Source organism: Martes martes (assembly GCF_963455335.1).
Source record: "Martes martes genome assembly, chromosome: 6".
NCBI classification, from domain to species: domain Eukaryota; kingdom Metazoa; phylum Chordata; class Mammalia; order Carnivora; family Mustelidae; genus Martes; species Martes martes.
In genome coordinates this window covers 42,629,944-42,646,277 of record NC_137893.1, presented here as the reverse complement: position 1 = coordinate 42,646,277, position 16,334 = coordinate 42,629,944, and the positions used below count along the sequence as shown (strand labels likewise).

Genomic DNA, 16,334 nt, shown 5'->3' with positions numbered 1-16,334 from the left:
AGCTTTCTCTATTAGAACATTTCTACTCCCAGCCCCTCAGTGTTCTATGCTGTAATCTCCCAGAAGCCAAGAGAAGAATAAATTTTTTATCAGATAATCAATGTGAGAACATCCGACGTCTTCCATCATTTAGGAGGTAAAAAGAGAAGTGCATATTTAACACATATATAATAGAGGTTGGGGTAAAATAAAGGATCTCAGATCTAGCTATTTTTGAAGCGGGGAAAAGAAAAATAACCTTTTTATTTAGAGCACAATAAAATCCTGTTTCCACTTGTGAGATTTCTTTGTTAGATTTGAAATTTTAGCATAAAGAAAAATATTTTTACAAAGGGACATGATTTGCAGGTTCTCCAGAGTTACTTTTATAAATAACATTTCCTGATTCTGGAGTTTATGACTTTTGTTTATGATTCGATCCTTAGATTATGAAGTCTAGATGATTTAAGGAGTTAGAAATTACCATTAAACCATGACTGTTATCTTGAGTTTATTTTTGAGAATAAATGGAAGAATGTGACCACCTAAGTAGTCCTTTTTCCTATATGATATTCAGATCTTTAGAATGCTTAATTTTCTCTCTTTGTATATGGGATGGTGAAAATTTTAGGTACGTGGAAAAGCAAGCTTCAGAAAAGCAAGTTGCACTATTGACTGATGAGAGATCTTTGAAGGTAGGACTTTGTGGATGTATTTCAGTTTTATTCTTTTTTCTTTCTTTCTTCTTTCATGAGAAACAAAATATACATAATGTTTATTCAGTGAATTTATAAAACATATCTGTCCATCCTAATATGCTTTTCACAGTGAGTTAGTGGGTCTTCATAGGAATGTGACTTGAAGGTGACAGAAAACTTTAGTTCTAAGATGACCTTTTTTATTGAGGAAAAGGTATTAGCTACAGGTGTAATTCGAAAATATTTTTAGATCTCAACTTTGTTTCCACATAGCAGTCTTGGAATCTGCAGGCAATCTCATTTTAGTGTTCTTTTAAAAGCTCTCATAAATAAAGGCATATAGAAGCGATGTACCTTAGGGACCCACTGCTAAGTGGCTATTGATTTGACTTGAAAAGGTACCATTATATATTGATTATACACTGCCAGGAAAGAAGTGATGAACTTAGAAAATTAAGAATTAGCAATTCAACATAGGGAATAGCAAAAGAAGGAGGTTTTGTTTTGTTTTGTTTTGTTTTTTTGCCTTTCTTGAATAAATGATACTTGGGCATGGTACATAATTCAAAAGGCAAAGATAAAACAGTCCCTCACACCTTTATCCTTCAACCACCCACTTCCCCTTGCTAGATATAGTCAGTGTTACTAGTTTCTTATGCATCATTCCAGAAATATCCTTCACATACACAAGTAACATTACGTACTGTGGGAGTTCCCTATCTTAACAGAAGATAAGTATATTGTATACACTGCTTTGCATCTTGTTTTGTTTTCCACTTAATCTTGGAAATCATTCCATATCAGTGTTGAGAGTGGTATAGTACTCTATGGAATGAATGGACCTTCATTTTACTTAGTAAGTCCCTTAATGATGGACAACTAGAAATGAGTAGTGTCACATTTGTTTTCATACTCTTCATGCCTTTTTTGAGGAAAAAAGTTGTAGAAAATTATAATAAAATTGAGATGAGATTGAAGTAGCCCTAGTGCTACGTGTAGCTTCAAATTTTGGACGAAAGAATATTACTTCCGAGAGAGTATGTGTGCTGTATAACTCTGAATACTAATTTACCTCCTTTTTTGTAAATTCTCAAAAAATACCAAGAATGGCTTGGGGCGCCTGGGTGGCTCAGTCGTTAGGCGTCTGCATTCGGCTCGGTTCATGCATGATCCCAGGGTCCTGGGGTTGAGCCCCACGTTGGGCTCCCTGCTCAGTGGGAGGCCTGCTTCTCCTTCTCCCTCTCCCTCTGCCGCCCCCCCTGCTTGTGTTCCCTCTCTTGCTGTGTCTCCCTCTGTCAAATAAATAAATAAATAAAAATCTTTTTTTTTTAAATTAAGAATGACTTTTTTATAATTGAGGTACAATTGACATACAATATGACACTGGACATTGGCTTTTGAAATATTATTTCTAATGCGGAATCCACGCTGGCCCATATTAAAAAATCACTTCTAGACTGGGCTTAATAATCACTTTAATAATCTCTATAGCCTTTTTAGAGCAGAATAAGAAGTTTTCAAATCCTAGTGCAGGCTGTTTTGGTAGAACCAGTGAAAAGGGATGCGTGCATGTTTACTGAGTTTTAAGATTAGATGGATTAGCTCTCTGCTGAGTCCACTACTTACTAAGTGCATTTCCTGTAAGAGTATGTTTTCAGAAGCCAGGAATAGATTTTTAAAGAGTACCTTTAACCATTGAGATGATAAAGGGAGATAATCTCTAGGTTGGTCTTTTGTAGAAAAATCTTGACATTTATCTCTGCTTCTCAGTAACTTTTCTTGTATTTTCTGAGCACTTATTTATACTGTACTTGTTCCAAGTGCACTTAGCAGCACTGTTCATTATTACCTTTGCTGTATTCATTTTAAGATTGCATACTTTGTTAAAGATATATTTTCTTGAGATTTACATAGTGAGAAGTATGAAGGTGCACACGATTTGTATCTTTATCCTAAGAAAGTTACGGGCAGCTTACCTGCTAAATTCAAAGGACAGAAGAGATCTATGAAAATATTTAATCAGCTATCTATTGATTTTTATAGTTTAGAGTGAAAGTAATCTTTGTATATTTTATTCTTATAATGCTTTCTCTCTCTTTATAGCTTATTTTAAAACACAGAATCGATTTTTTTAAAGATTTTATTTAAGAGAGAGAGAAGGAGAGAGCATGTGTTGCGGGGAGGGACTAAGGAAGAGGGAGAAGCAGACTCCCCACTGAGTAGGGAGCCCAACTTGGGGTTAGATCCTAGGGCCCTGGGATCATGACATGAGCCGAAGGCAGAAGCTTAACCAACTGAGCCACTCAGGTGCCCACATAATCAAGTTTTACATGTATTTTTCCATAGTAAAAGAAATCAGAAAAAACTCTGCATGATAATATGATATGACATGATATTGGGGAAGATCCTGATTTTGGCCTCAGGAATATTGGATTTCAATTCCAGCTACTCCTTAGCCAGGTGTATCTTAAAAAAATCACTCCTCCTATTTAAGCCTCAATAATGGGATAGTAGTTCCTAGTGTGATTTCCTCATAGGGTTAGTGATAATCAAAGTCTCTTCAGCAAATGAGAGTGAGTTAAAAATAAATAAACAATAAAATGTTTATAAAGGTAATCATAAATATTGTTATCACTTTTCACTATGATAAAAATTAAGATGAATACATAGTTTTATATATTACATATTGTTATACATATTATATGTAATATTTTACCTCTTGTGTTACATAGTTGTATAGATTATGTAGTTATATCGACATGCCTACTGTGAAATTTGTCACTTTGTACCAATTTTCTGTGCTCAGATGCTGAAGACCTAGACCTCAGAGTGTATTTGTATCTAGATTCTTTCTGCCCTGAGATTCTACTTTGCTCTCCACCCTGATGAACTAAACCAGTGGCTCTCAAACTTTAGCATGTATCAGAATCACGTGAGGGCTTGTTGAAACACTGATTTCCATTCCCAGAGTTTCTGCTTTTGTAGGTCAAAGGTGGGCCCCAAGAATTAGTGTTTCTAGCAAGGTTCCAGGTAATGCTGATGCTGCTGGTCTGAAGACCTTCTTTGATAACCACTTGAATTGGACTGATTGCCTAGAAGGAAATGTTTATTGTTTCCCTTACCTTGTTTTCTTAAACTAGAACTAATCTAAATTCTCACTTAACTTAAATGACTCATCTCAGTTATCCTCTGACTGGACTCAAGATGTTAAAAAAAAAAAACACCTTAAACTCCTTTAGAATTATAGACACTCAGTTTCATAGTTACAGCTTTTTTTTTTTAAGACTTTATTTATTTATTTGACAGAGAGAGAGATCACAAGTAGGCAGAGAAGCAGGCAGAGAGAGAGGGGGAAGCAGGCTCCCCGCTGAGCAGAGAGCCCGAGGCGGGGCTCGATCCCAGGACCCGGGCATCATGACCTGAGCCGAAGGCAGACGCTTAACGCACTGAGCCACCCAGGCGCCCCCATAGTTACAGCTTTTAAACTTTATGCCAGCTTTGTATTTCATAAACTTCATGGGTTTTTTGAGAGTATACTTTTAAATTTAAAAATTCAGCTGACTAAACCATAAAACCTTTGTAGAAGATTCACTCGGAAGTTCAACAAAGGCACAACATTGGAAGGCCATGTATAGCTGACAAAAGACTAAAGATGGTGTGTTCTTTCATTTCTAAGTAGTCTGTCTTGTGAGTGATTGTACAGTGCAACTGGGTACAGTGGCCAAAAAGTGTCTTCTGACAGTTATCAAGTTTTTCTGCATTTAAGCCAAATAGGCTTGCACAAGCTCCCATTAATGACTCAGTAGCTTTCAAATCCTATGGTAGAAGTTTTACCAGATAGTCTTTAAAAGTTTCTTTTGGCTCTAAAACACTGTGATTTTATTTACTTGTTCATTAAACACATTAGTAGTAATTTTTTTCTGACTAGTTAAATTATTTAGATTCCTCATTAAAATGTTATTTTAGTGCATATGTTTAATTGAAGATAGGTAAATTGTTATTATGGGTTTTAGGTGGAATAGCAGGAGCAGTTCCTGGATGTAATTTTACCATGTTTTTGCTTCATAGCGTTGCTCTAGTAATCAAGGGTTTTTTTTTTAACTTAAACCTTTAACTTAAGAAACAATTGTTCATGAGAAATTAAGCTGTCAAAGTACCTTAAACAGAACTTTCAAATTCTTCATAATTACAAAGATATGACTTTTATTATCGCTTATGCCTGAAATTTTGTTTCAAGTCCAAAATTAAGGAGAGCTTTGAAGAAGATTGTGGCCTCATACCACATTTGCATAATTATTATCTGGTAGTAAGAAACATAGGGCCTTGAAATACTGGAAATTTTTTTGAATAGTGAGAAATTCTTTTTCTTTCCATGAACAAATGTTTTGGGGGAATAGAATATTAACAGCTTTTCCCAATTAGTAGATAGTTTTTATGCATTGTTTCATTTTGAGTCACAGCCACCACATATGACAGATGTTTTTATCCCTTTGTGTAACTGAGGAGAGTCACAAAATGATAAATTAACTTGCCTGTCTCAAGTGTCACAATTAGCAAATGGAAGATCTGTCATTAATACCCAGACCTGACATCAAAGCCACACATTTTCTGTGACACTTCATTGAAGAGTAAGTTGTTGAGAAGAATTAGTGTACAAGTTGATGAGAAGGTGCCCGAGGTTCTATATTATTGTTTGAGAAATGAGCAATGGGCTTTTCAAATACTGTAGCAAGTTAACAGCAAAGTTGATTTACAAGAGAAAACCATGTGGTCTGAGGCAGATTTGCCCTTTAGAGCCCGGCAGCCAGGTGTCATGCAGCACTGCACGCTGCTGCTCATGTTCAAGCCAGAACAGGAAATATCCCCTTTCTTCCCACCAAATAGACACAGGTGTGTATTTTATATGAATATGGATATATACCAATGTCATTTACATAGATACATACATACACACACACTATTTTCAAAAGACTTTTTTAAAAAAAGTAAGTTCCAGCACCATAGCTAGGATTAGGTCCATTTTAATCATGGGCTGTTTACACCAATCTCACTCTCTATATTATCAATAATGATTTCCTATTCATGTTGATCCTGTCTTGTCAAGAAGTTACATTATGCTCAGTATATTTAATAAATGACTAATTTCATGTATTTTGTATAAGAAAATCAGTTTGTATATTTTTATTCATATCTTCCCTAAAGCTTTTTGGCTTGGTTTCAACCCTTAAAGAGTTCAACTTCATGCTGTGTAGAAAATTTAGATTCAATCCCTTGCCGGTGACAGTTGAAGTTTTATTATTCTGACTCGTTAATGTTTTACATCTCTATTCCCTATGTACCGAGCTAGATTTTAAATTGGTTGAGAGTAGGAAGTAAGTCTCAGACCCTTAAGAATTGTAATATATTCCTATTAGAAAGATAACCTGATTCAGTATGCTCATTTTACAAATGAAGAACTGCAGCCAAGAGAGAGAAAGTAAACTGAGGTCACAGAACAAGTCAGTGGTAGAGCAAGAATTTCTTTTCACCATTTAATATGCTTTTCACGGTGATTCATGATCAAAAGGCACAGAATTAGGTCATGAGTTTGATGGAAACCTGCCTTTTTACCTTTGCTTCCACCTCTTTGTTCTGGTTTCTTTAGAAAAACCTAAGGGCAGGAGGAGGGGAAAATCTATTAGAAAAAATAATAAAAGGAAAAGAGAAGAAAGGAAGAAAATGACTGCAAAACGAACTACTCCTTGTGATCAGATGAGCGAGACCTTAGCCCAGTAATGGGGTGGGAAGTGGCAGCTCAGATCCAAACCCTTCATCAAGTGCTACTGAACAGGGAGAGCCAGGCAGATGAGAGGATGAGCGCTCCCGCCACGCTAGAGCTGGGAGAGAGCTGTGGTTTGGCACTGCATTAGGTAGCTGTCATATGAGAAGACACTGAGGACCAAACACTGTCAGCCAAAACTCCTCTAATGAGAAAAATAATGCTTAATTCTAGCAAGAGGATGACTGAGAAAGTACTGTGTTTTTGGACAGCTGATACCTCTTCCTAAAATTCAGTGTCTGTTTTGCCAGTGTTTAGTTATGAGTGAATTGATTGAAAGAGCAACATTATAAAAATGTACAGCCTTTATTACATACTTTAAATCTTCTTGGGGTTACTCTTCACCCTATACCTAAAATCTGCACACAAAAGTGATAAATACTATGGAAATTAGAAGAGAATTGCAAAAACTAAGCATCATGGCAAATGTAACTCTATCTGATGGTATTTTCTTTACCATGTATATATTTAAGTTTACATAGTCATTGGTTTCCCCTCCAAAGGAAGTAACTAGCTTTGTAACAGCAGAGGCCTTGTCGTATTAGTAAACAATAATATGTGAATGATTTTGACTGAATAGCAGACAGGATTGATGTGATTGGAAATGGCTGATTTAAAAGGGTGTAGAGTAATGTATTATACATATAAAACGTATAGTAATACATTGACTGGCAACCACAGTGTAATATTAATGTGGTTTTTTTTTAGTAGGTCCATAGTGGTGGTGGTGGTGGTGGTGTTTTTTTAAAGATTTTATTTATTGGGGCGCCTGGGTGGCTTAGTGGGTTAAGGCCTCTGCCTTCAGCTCAGGTCATGATCCCGGAGTCCCGGGACCAAGCCCCGCATCAGGCTACCTGCTCGGCGGGGAGCCTGCTTCCCTCTCTCTCTCTCTGCCTGCCTCTCTGCCTACTTGTGATCTGTGTCTGTCAAATAAATAAAATCTTTAAAAAAAAAAAAAAAGATTTTATTTATTTATTTGCCAGAGAGAGGGAGAGGGAGCGCACACAAGCAGGGGGAGCCTCAGGCAGAGGGAGAAGCAGGCTCACCACTGAGCAAGGAGCCCAATGCGGAACTTGATCCTAGGACCTTGGGATGATGACAAGAGCCGAAGGTAGACACTTAGCCGACTGAGCCACCCGTGCACCCCAGACCATAGTGTTTTTTTAAAAACTCAAGCTAGGGGCACCTGGGTGGCTCAGTGGGTTAAAGCCTCTGCCTTCAGCTCAGGTCATGATCCCAGAGTCCTAGGATCAAGCCCCGCATCGGGCTCTCTGCTCATTGGGGAGCCTGCTTCCTCCTCTCTCTCTATCTCTGCCTGCCTCTCTGCCTACTTGTGATCTCTGTCAAATAAATAAATAAAATCTTTAAAAAAATAAAAACAAGAATAAAAAAAATAAAAACCCAAGCGAACTATACAAATTGAGACATTTTACTTACAAATTCAGACTTTTGTCTTTTGTTGAAAAATTAGTAAATGTGGCCCACATCCAGCAAGATAATGTTGACTTTTTTTTAAAAGTATGTATGTATTTATTTATTTATTTGACAGAGAGAGAGCACACAAGTGGGGGGAATAGCAGAAGGAGAAGCAGGCTCCCTACTGAGCAGGGAGCCCAACTTGGAGTTAGATCCCAGGACCCTGGGATTATGACCTGAGCTGAAGGCAGATGCTTAACAGACTGAGCCACCCAGGTGCCCCTACAACATTGACATTTTAAATTCACCTTACTGAGAAGGTGAATTTATAGGCTAAAGGACGTTGCAGGGCTTGCCATGCAGGAATCTGGAGGAAGGGAATTCCAGACCGCAATTGTAAAGTACCTGAGGTTGGAGCGTGCCTGGATGTTTGTGGAGGAGCAAGGAGTATTGGATTATTTGATATAAAAGAAATACCTTTTGGTTCACATCTCTTTGTCAGAGATAAGGAAAGACCACAAGGTCTTGTGTTTCAAAAATACAAGAAAGCGTATCTCTTTGGGAAATAATATTACTAGGCAAAGTGTATCTCTGAGAAGAATCATCCTAAATATAATTATGAAATGAAACAGTGGCAACTATGGCCAGTTTATAACAATAATGCTAGAGGAGAAAATGAATGGAAAGGAGGATTACTATTTCAGCAGGCTTTGTTTTTACATATGCATAGTGTGATGCTGCAGTAATGTATTGAGTGGAGAATTTTCTCAGCGTCACAACCTATGAAGTATTCATAAAGTGCATCAAGAATTGTTGCCTTGGATAGGTGCTAGAGAGGCATTTGCAGATACGTATCTCAGTAAGACAAAGAATTCAGAGAACAGGGTACATGAAGAAAGTAAATCATTTGTGATGTTTCCTGCTACAGCTGGTAAGAACACAGATACAAACAGTGAAATCTTTACTTATATAGGGAGTAGGTCCCAAAGTCAGAGCATAAGATGAAAGTGTGAGATGGTCAGAATAACTCCTGAAAATCCCTTAGTAGGATATAACAGATTGTCTCTAATGAAGTCTGGCATAGACAGTTTTATTTCCAGTGTTGGAACGAGAACTCCATTTCCTCAGTTGAGCATCCGGTGAAATAGTTTGCTGTGCTCTGTGAACAGAACAGAACATGTTTGAAGCGCTAGAATTCCATGGGCACGGGGATATCACACAGAAGCATGCAGGGACTGAGACCATCTGGGAGAAGAGCCTGTGCATAGTCCTCATCTTCCCCTTACCCAAGGCATAGTTCCTGGGTGCAGCATTGCCCGCACAGTGTCAGGTGTTTCTTTTCTCTCCTCATCCAAGTGAATTCAGTTTTACTGCATCACCCATCATCTGTGCGTGCAGTCACTCCACAAAGCAAAAGTAATAGGTAGTGCGAGAAGCATGAGGAGCGATTATTATTCATAGGTTCATTTCTCTCCAGAATACTTTTTTTGTTTAAACACTTTTTAGGCATACATTAAGGCAAACAATTAGTGGCTTTATGCGCCCTCTATGTTATAGCTTGTTGTAAAATTAGAATTAAAATGTACTTTCGCAATGGTGGTTAAAGTGCTCTTTGTTAGAATAGGAAACCTAGATTTTTGAAATTGCCAACTAACTCAAATACTGGGAGGAAAAATATTTTGGTACTAAGAGCTTTTCTTTCATTTGCCCTGTGCGTCCAGGTAATAACCTAGCTTGCCGGTGAAGGAATTGATTTCTAAGTGCATTCAAGTTTAGGAAAATATATCAGATTTGTTGCTTTATATAGGTTAGGTTTGCTTGAATTTGTTGATATCTAGGTGTTACTTTGTGCATGCTTGACTGCTAAAAATAATGGGTATCTGCAAGATATTACTGGGGTAGAAAAACCTAGCCCAGCAGTAAAAGTCCTTCACTGACTTCTTAGAGAAGAAAAAAAATGTGAAGGCCACACAGATCATAATCCTCTTAAGAAAATGTTACAGGATGAAGCAGTTATGGAATTATTTGAGGTCTGAAAAATACGTGGATGTTGCTAGGAGGTAATGTTTTAAAGTCATTTCTAAACTATTTCAGAAGGTTCTAGAAAACATAATACTCCATTCTACACAGCCCCCAAAAAACCCTTTTGAAACTGATTTGTGAGATTAGTTATTCTATCTGTTTCTTAAGACACTCTCATATTATACTTGTTGAAGTATAAATTATAAAGCTTAATGGCTTCAGGATTTCTCATTTTCCTGTTTTTCTTAATGGTGGACTGAATAAAGCCAGTATTGGAATTCTCAACAAAAGGCAGGGATTTATCAGAAGCACCTGTGGTGTTTCTTCTGTAGTCTTCCTTTCTTCCGTTTGAAACACAGTTCTTCCAGTACTTTCAGAAAAGCATAGACCATAAGTGGAGCTTCAGAACTGTTAATTACATTGGTATTGCGCTCCCTGGTGACCTCCTCACCTTTCTGATGTCAACAAGGTAGAGGATGGTGGGCCTGCCTTGCTGTGGCACACAGCAGCTGACTGGCACAGGCAGGCATTAGCAAGGAGCATTTTTGGACACTTATATTTCTGGAAACCTAGTTACAATGGCAGTGCAGTAGACAGAAGGAAACCACGGTATTAATTTTGGTGTATGTAAGATACCACCAGACTTGGTACTAAGTCAGAGATGCCCAGCCTTTATCCTGGATTTTGTGTGCATTACTGATTCTCAAAATTGAGGAGGTTAATTTGTACTTCTGAGTCTTCTCTTGTCAGTTTTCCAGAAATTATACATATTCATGAGGTAGATTTTATTCTTTTAATTACTGACTTATGTATTCATAATGTATTCTGTGATTTTTTTTTTTTTTTTAAGGAGGAAACACAATCATTACTCGAAAACTTACATGTTTACCATTCAAATTACTTCCTGGTTTTGAGATGTCTTCATCAGTTCACCTCTTCTCTTCCCAAGTATCCATTGGGTCGACAGGTAACCAAAACTTCCTCTTTGGAATCTCTGTAGTCAGAGTATTAGTAGTTTCTTGCTTTGATTTCAGCAGTATTCAGTTCAGGCATCAGAATTTGAAATGGATCCAAATCATGCACTGAGTGCACAGTCTAAATCCATTCCAGCTGTACACATTACTGGTAATTGAAACAATATTTTTTGTTCTGATGGCTGCAACTAGAAACAGTCACATGAATCCCAGTGGTGTTGCCTCTCTGCACTGTATTTGTCCTAAAGCATTTTAACTTTTTTTCTTTCATGCTTCCTTGTCACGTATACCAAGAGAGCTGATCCCTCACCTTATTGAAATAGAGGAAAGAATCTGTTTGAGAATGCTTAATGGTTAGCCTTCATTACACCAAAAACTGAAAGGGAGGCAGCACTTCTGTGCTTTCAAAATTATGCTCCACTGGCCTTTGTGTCATACCAGAAACCTGTGAACCATCTGTAGAGTGGAGTTATTAGAATAATTCTATATTCTTAAATCTTTGCATCCTTCACTCAGACACTTAGATAACAAATATAAATACATAGAAATGATTTGTTTAAAGATGATTTCTGCCATCAAGCATTCTCTTTAATAATCACATACCAAGTTTATTACTTACTTATCACAGTGTGATCAGTGATACCAGCCAATCCCAATATAGTCTCATTTTGCTTTTATGTAAATACTATTCTTAAAAAGCCTGACTATGTGATGTATGCCCAGTCTGTAGTCATCTAAAGAAAATGGTTGTTTCTAATAAGATTTATTTTTTGTCTTGATCATTGATGATTTTGCCAAATGAGTAGTGTACAATTTAGTACATCACTTTTGGTTCCTTACAAGTGTACTTTTTACTTACAGATCAGAGAGCTGTACTGCACTTGTTTAGAAAAGAACATATGGGATTCAGAGGAGTATGTGTCAGCCTTGCAGCTGCTGAGGTAGTTGGGTCTGTTTTCTTTTTGTCTGCTGTAAGCCTGCCAATAAGTAACAGCCTCCTCCAGAATTCTGCCTGCAAGGGGTTTCATAAGTAGCCATGTTGTGTCTAATATCTGTATATATGTTGAATTTATGTCTGTGGTTTATGATGTTTTTAATGTAACAACCATCCATTTCTTTGCTGGTTGTACCTTGTTTTTGAACTTGCGATTTTTAAAGTAAAAGGAGTGTTTAGTTAACTACTGACACTACCTAAGGAGAGCTTAGGTTAGGTATGGATACTTTTATTTTTTTTTATTTTTAAAAAAGATTGATTTATTTATTTTAGAGAGGGGGAGAGAGTGGGTGGAGGGTGGTGAGGAAGGGACAGAGGAAGCGAGAGTCTTAAGCAGACTCCAAGCTGAGCGTGGAGCCCAATGTGGGGCTCAATCTCTGACCCTAAGATCATGACTTGAGCCAAAAACAAGGGCCGGATGATTAACCAGCTGCACTGCCCAGGAGCCCCAGGTATGGATAATTTTAATCTTACTGGCTTGATATCATGTCAGGGAAAATAGAGCTTACCATGGCCCTGACCAGGATGGGTGGAGGAGCAGCATTGCTGGTAAAATGCATCCTGTGAAGGCAGTCATTGCCGAACTATATGAGGAGCAATAATGAGGCATTGGCCTTAATGCCTTCACCCCCCCACCCCTATCTGAGATGGCCCTGTCTGCATGAACACTGGATATCATAAGTTATTTACCTAATATTATATGAATAGTAAGCTATTTTGGTGGTATTATCAGATAGCAGAGATCGCTTACCACCCTGACAAATTTGCTTTTTAAAGTTAATAGTCATTTGTTTTTCTTGGCTTTATTTCTTAAATATATGGTGACTTTTTAGTCTTAATGTCCACTTGGATAATGAGAAAAGGGAAATCAAATGTGAGTTAAGTTTTTGCACACAGACTTATAATTTCCTCAGTGAATATAAATGCTTATATGAAAATATTTAAAGAAAAGTCTGAGAACTGAATATTTATTAAGTCTTGGCTTCCTCTGGGCCCACAAGAAAAGAACAGATGGGCACAGTAGGAGGAAAAGTCACATTGAAAGCACTTTAAGTCCAGAGACTTAATAATACAAATGTTAGTGATCTAGCAGGTGCAGCGTAAGATAGGAAGCTAATTTTATGCTATCTGGAAAAATAACTCCCCATGGAAACTAGATTGCCACTGAGAAGCTGTGTTTTATTTCGTTTTTTAAAATGCCAGTAAGAGATTTCTATGTGTTTCTATATGTCAACTGAGACTTCGTTTGCTTTTTATTCAAGTCAACATGCCTGTCTCAATACCCAGTTGATTCTTGATGAGTTTCCTCTTTAATCTTTGTGATTATTGATTGTCTTCCTGTCTCAGTTGAGCATTCTGAAATTCATAGATTCCTTTGTCAGAGAGGGGCTTGTTCTTTTCTTTCTGTACTTTCTGGCATTGGTAATCTTGGGATACAATTCAAGGATCAAGAATGCCAAGGCCAGTTCCAAACTAGAGTAAGAAAACATGAGCAGTAATGGTGACAGTCATAACGACTGTTTATGAAGGCTTGCAGTGTTTCAGGCACTGTGTTGGGAACTTCCAGTACATTTTCCTGTCTAATAATGTAAGCACACCTTTGTACACATACTATTATCCAAACTTTACAACTCAGGATACTGAAGCGCTCATAGGGCTTAGATGATTTGCCGGAGATCTTTTAGCTGTTGATGGAACCAGAATTCTATTCCAGATCTGACTTCACAGCTATTGTACCTTCCATTGTTCTTTGCTAAGATCTAAAGTACAGATCTTCTATTTGTTGCAGAAGCAACAAATAGAAAGTGAAGTTTCGGGGGGAGGGGGGACGGGAGAGGGTGGTGGGGAGAAATGGACATTGGGGAGGGTATGGGCTATGATGAGTGCTGTGAAATATGTAAACCTAGCGATTCACAGACCTGTACCCCTGGGGATAAAAATACATTATATGTTTATTAAAATAAAAAAATTATTAAAAAAAAAAAAGAAAGTGAAGTTTCAGTCATCTGGCTAAGCTGAGGTCAGAAACATAGGAATAAAAAATTCACTAAGGATAAAATATGGCAGGTGCAGCAAGGACAGGTTAGAGTCTGGGCGCTACAAGAATCTGGGAATCTACCCAGACTGGATTTCTTTTCCCTTTTGTGCAGATTGGTTGTGGACAAGGAATCAGGGACACTTGTCAGTTTAGGCATTCTAAGTCAGAATCATCTGAATATAGGAAACCAGACATTCTCATCACCTATCTTCAAACAGTTCAAGTCATGAGAGAAAATAAGATGAAAATGATCACTGAATGTCACTTGGGAAGAAAAACTAAGGTGCTATTTCTAGAAACATAGTCTAATAATATTTCCAACTTGATTTTTTTGTTAAGTCCCTTAAAGACAGTATTTCTCTTGAAAAATCCTTTTTATCTGGAAACTGACATGTTTAACCATAGATTAACTTGAGGAAATATTTTGTGACCATTAAAAAGTATTAATTCCTGATATTTGTGTGGAACCACAAAAGAATAGCCAAAGCAATCTTGAGAACACAGGTGGGGAGGCATTATGCTTCTTGATTTCAAACTATATTACAAAGCTGTAGTAGTCAAAAGCATTGACTTAAAAGAAGACACATAGATGAATAGAATGGAGAGCCCAGACATGAATCCACACATGTATGGACAATTTATGACAGAGGAGACAAGAATATATAATGGGGCAAGGACAATCTCTTCAACAAATGGTATTAGGGAAACTGGATTACTTTCTTACATTATTCATAAAAATCAATTCAAAAATGGGTTAAAGCCTTGGACATAGACTTGAAACCACAAAGCTAGAAGAAAACATAAGTGGAGTCCTTGACATTGGTTTTGGCAATGATATTTGGGCTTTGACACCAAAAGTAAAAATAAACAAATGGGACTACATCAAACTGAAAAGCTTCTACAGAGTGAAGGAGAAACCATCAACAAAATGAAAAGACAGCCTATCAAATGGGAGAAAATGTTAGCAAATCATACATCTGAGAAGGGATTAATATGCAAAATACATAAAGAATTCCTGCTCAATAGAAAAAAACAGTGGGTTAGAAAATGGGAAGAGGATCTAATCTGAACAGACATTTTTCTGAAGAAGATGTACACATGGCCAGCAGGTACATGAAAAGATGCTTTAGCATCGCTAATCACCAGAGAAATGCAAATCAAAACCACAGTGAGTGAAATAACACCTCACACCTGTTAGGATGTAACACCCCACATCTCACAAATTGTGAGAAATACCTGTGCCCAATTGGTGGAGATGTAAATTGGTGCAGTCATTATAGAAAACGGTGTGGAGATTCCTCAAAAAATTAAAAATAGAACTACATTTGACCTAGCAGTTTCACTTCTGGTTATTTATCTGAAAGAAATGAAAATGCTAATTCAAAAAGATAACAGCACTGATGGATGATACCAGTGTCCATCAGTTGATGAATGGATAAAGAAACATACACACATACACACAAATGTTATTCAGCCTTAAAAAGAAGGAAGTCCTGCCATAACATTGAACTCCATACTGAGAACAGATTAGTACTTGTCAGAGATGCAGGGTGGGCAAAATGTGTGAAGGTGGTCAAAGGGTACAGACTTCCAGTTGTAGAATAAAGAAGCCCTGGGGATGTAATGTATAGTATGATTGTAATTAATACTACTGTAGTGCATACTTGAAAGTTGCTAAGAGAATAGATCTTAAAAGTTTGTATAACTGTGTGATGATGGATGTTAACTGGACTTATGGTGATCATTCCACAGTATATACAAATATCAAATCATTTATATTGTACACATTAATATGTTAGCCTCAATTTTTTTTATTTTTAGTTTTTTAAGATTTATTTGAGAGAGATAGAGAGCTCAGAAGCAGAGGGGAAGAGCAGAGGGAGAGGGAGAAGCAGACTCCCGGCTGAGCAGGGAGCCCTACACAGGGCTCAATTCCAGGACCCTGGGATCATGACCTGAGCTGAAGGCAGATGCTTAACCAACTGAGCTACCCAGGCTCCCCTAATTATCTCAGTTTTAAAATGTATTTACAAGGTATTTATAATGGGGGAAATGTTACATATTCATTAGTAGGAAAAGACTTACAGAATTTTATGTCACAGTTACTTTTAAAATGTGTGCAACAGACATTGGTGTGCATGCGGGAAGCATGCAGGTATGTCTTTATAATAGGTCATAATTTGACATGAGTGCATTGGTTCCACAAGTCTCCCATAGACTTTCTTCTTTCAGTCAACTCTTGGAGCATGAAGACCACATACCCATACAGGATATGAGTTGGTTAATTTTTCACCTGACCATGTATCATTATGTAAGGATATATTTCACTTAAAACACCATTTGCGAACAGGAAGTGGTAAAAATGATGCTAACACAGCAGTGAGCTACGTGAGTA

The 16,334-nt window shown here is 37.4% G+C and overlaps 1 protein-coding gene across 1 annotated transcript in view; it reads left to right on the top strand.

Moving 5' to 3' along the window:
- The window catches only part of ORC3 (origin recognition complex subunit 3), a 61,803-nt gene that overhangs the window by 25,571 nt on the left and 19,898 nt on the right, over nucleotides 1-16,334 (top strand). Inside the window, exons 10-13 of the mRNA XM_080805767.1 lie at nucleotides 3-136; nucleotides 611-674; nucleotides 10,784-10,900; nucleotides 11,769-11,848. Of these exons, the coding sequence (XP_080661893.1) occupies nucleotides 3-136; nucleotides 611-674; nucleotides 10,784-10,900; nucleotides 11,769-11,848 (395 nt within the window). The remainder of the gene's footprint in view (nucleotides 1-2; nucleotides 137-610; nucleotides 675-10,783; nucleotides 10,901-11,768; nucleotides 11,849-16,334) is intronic.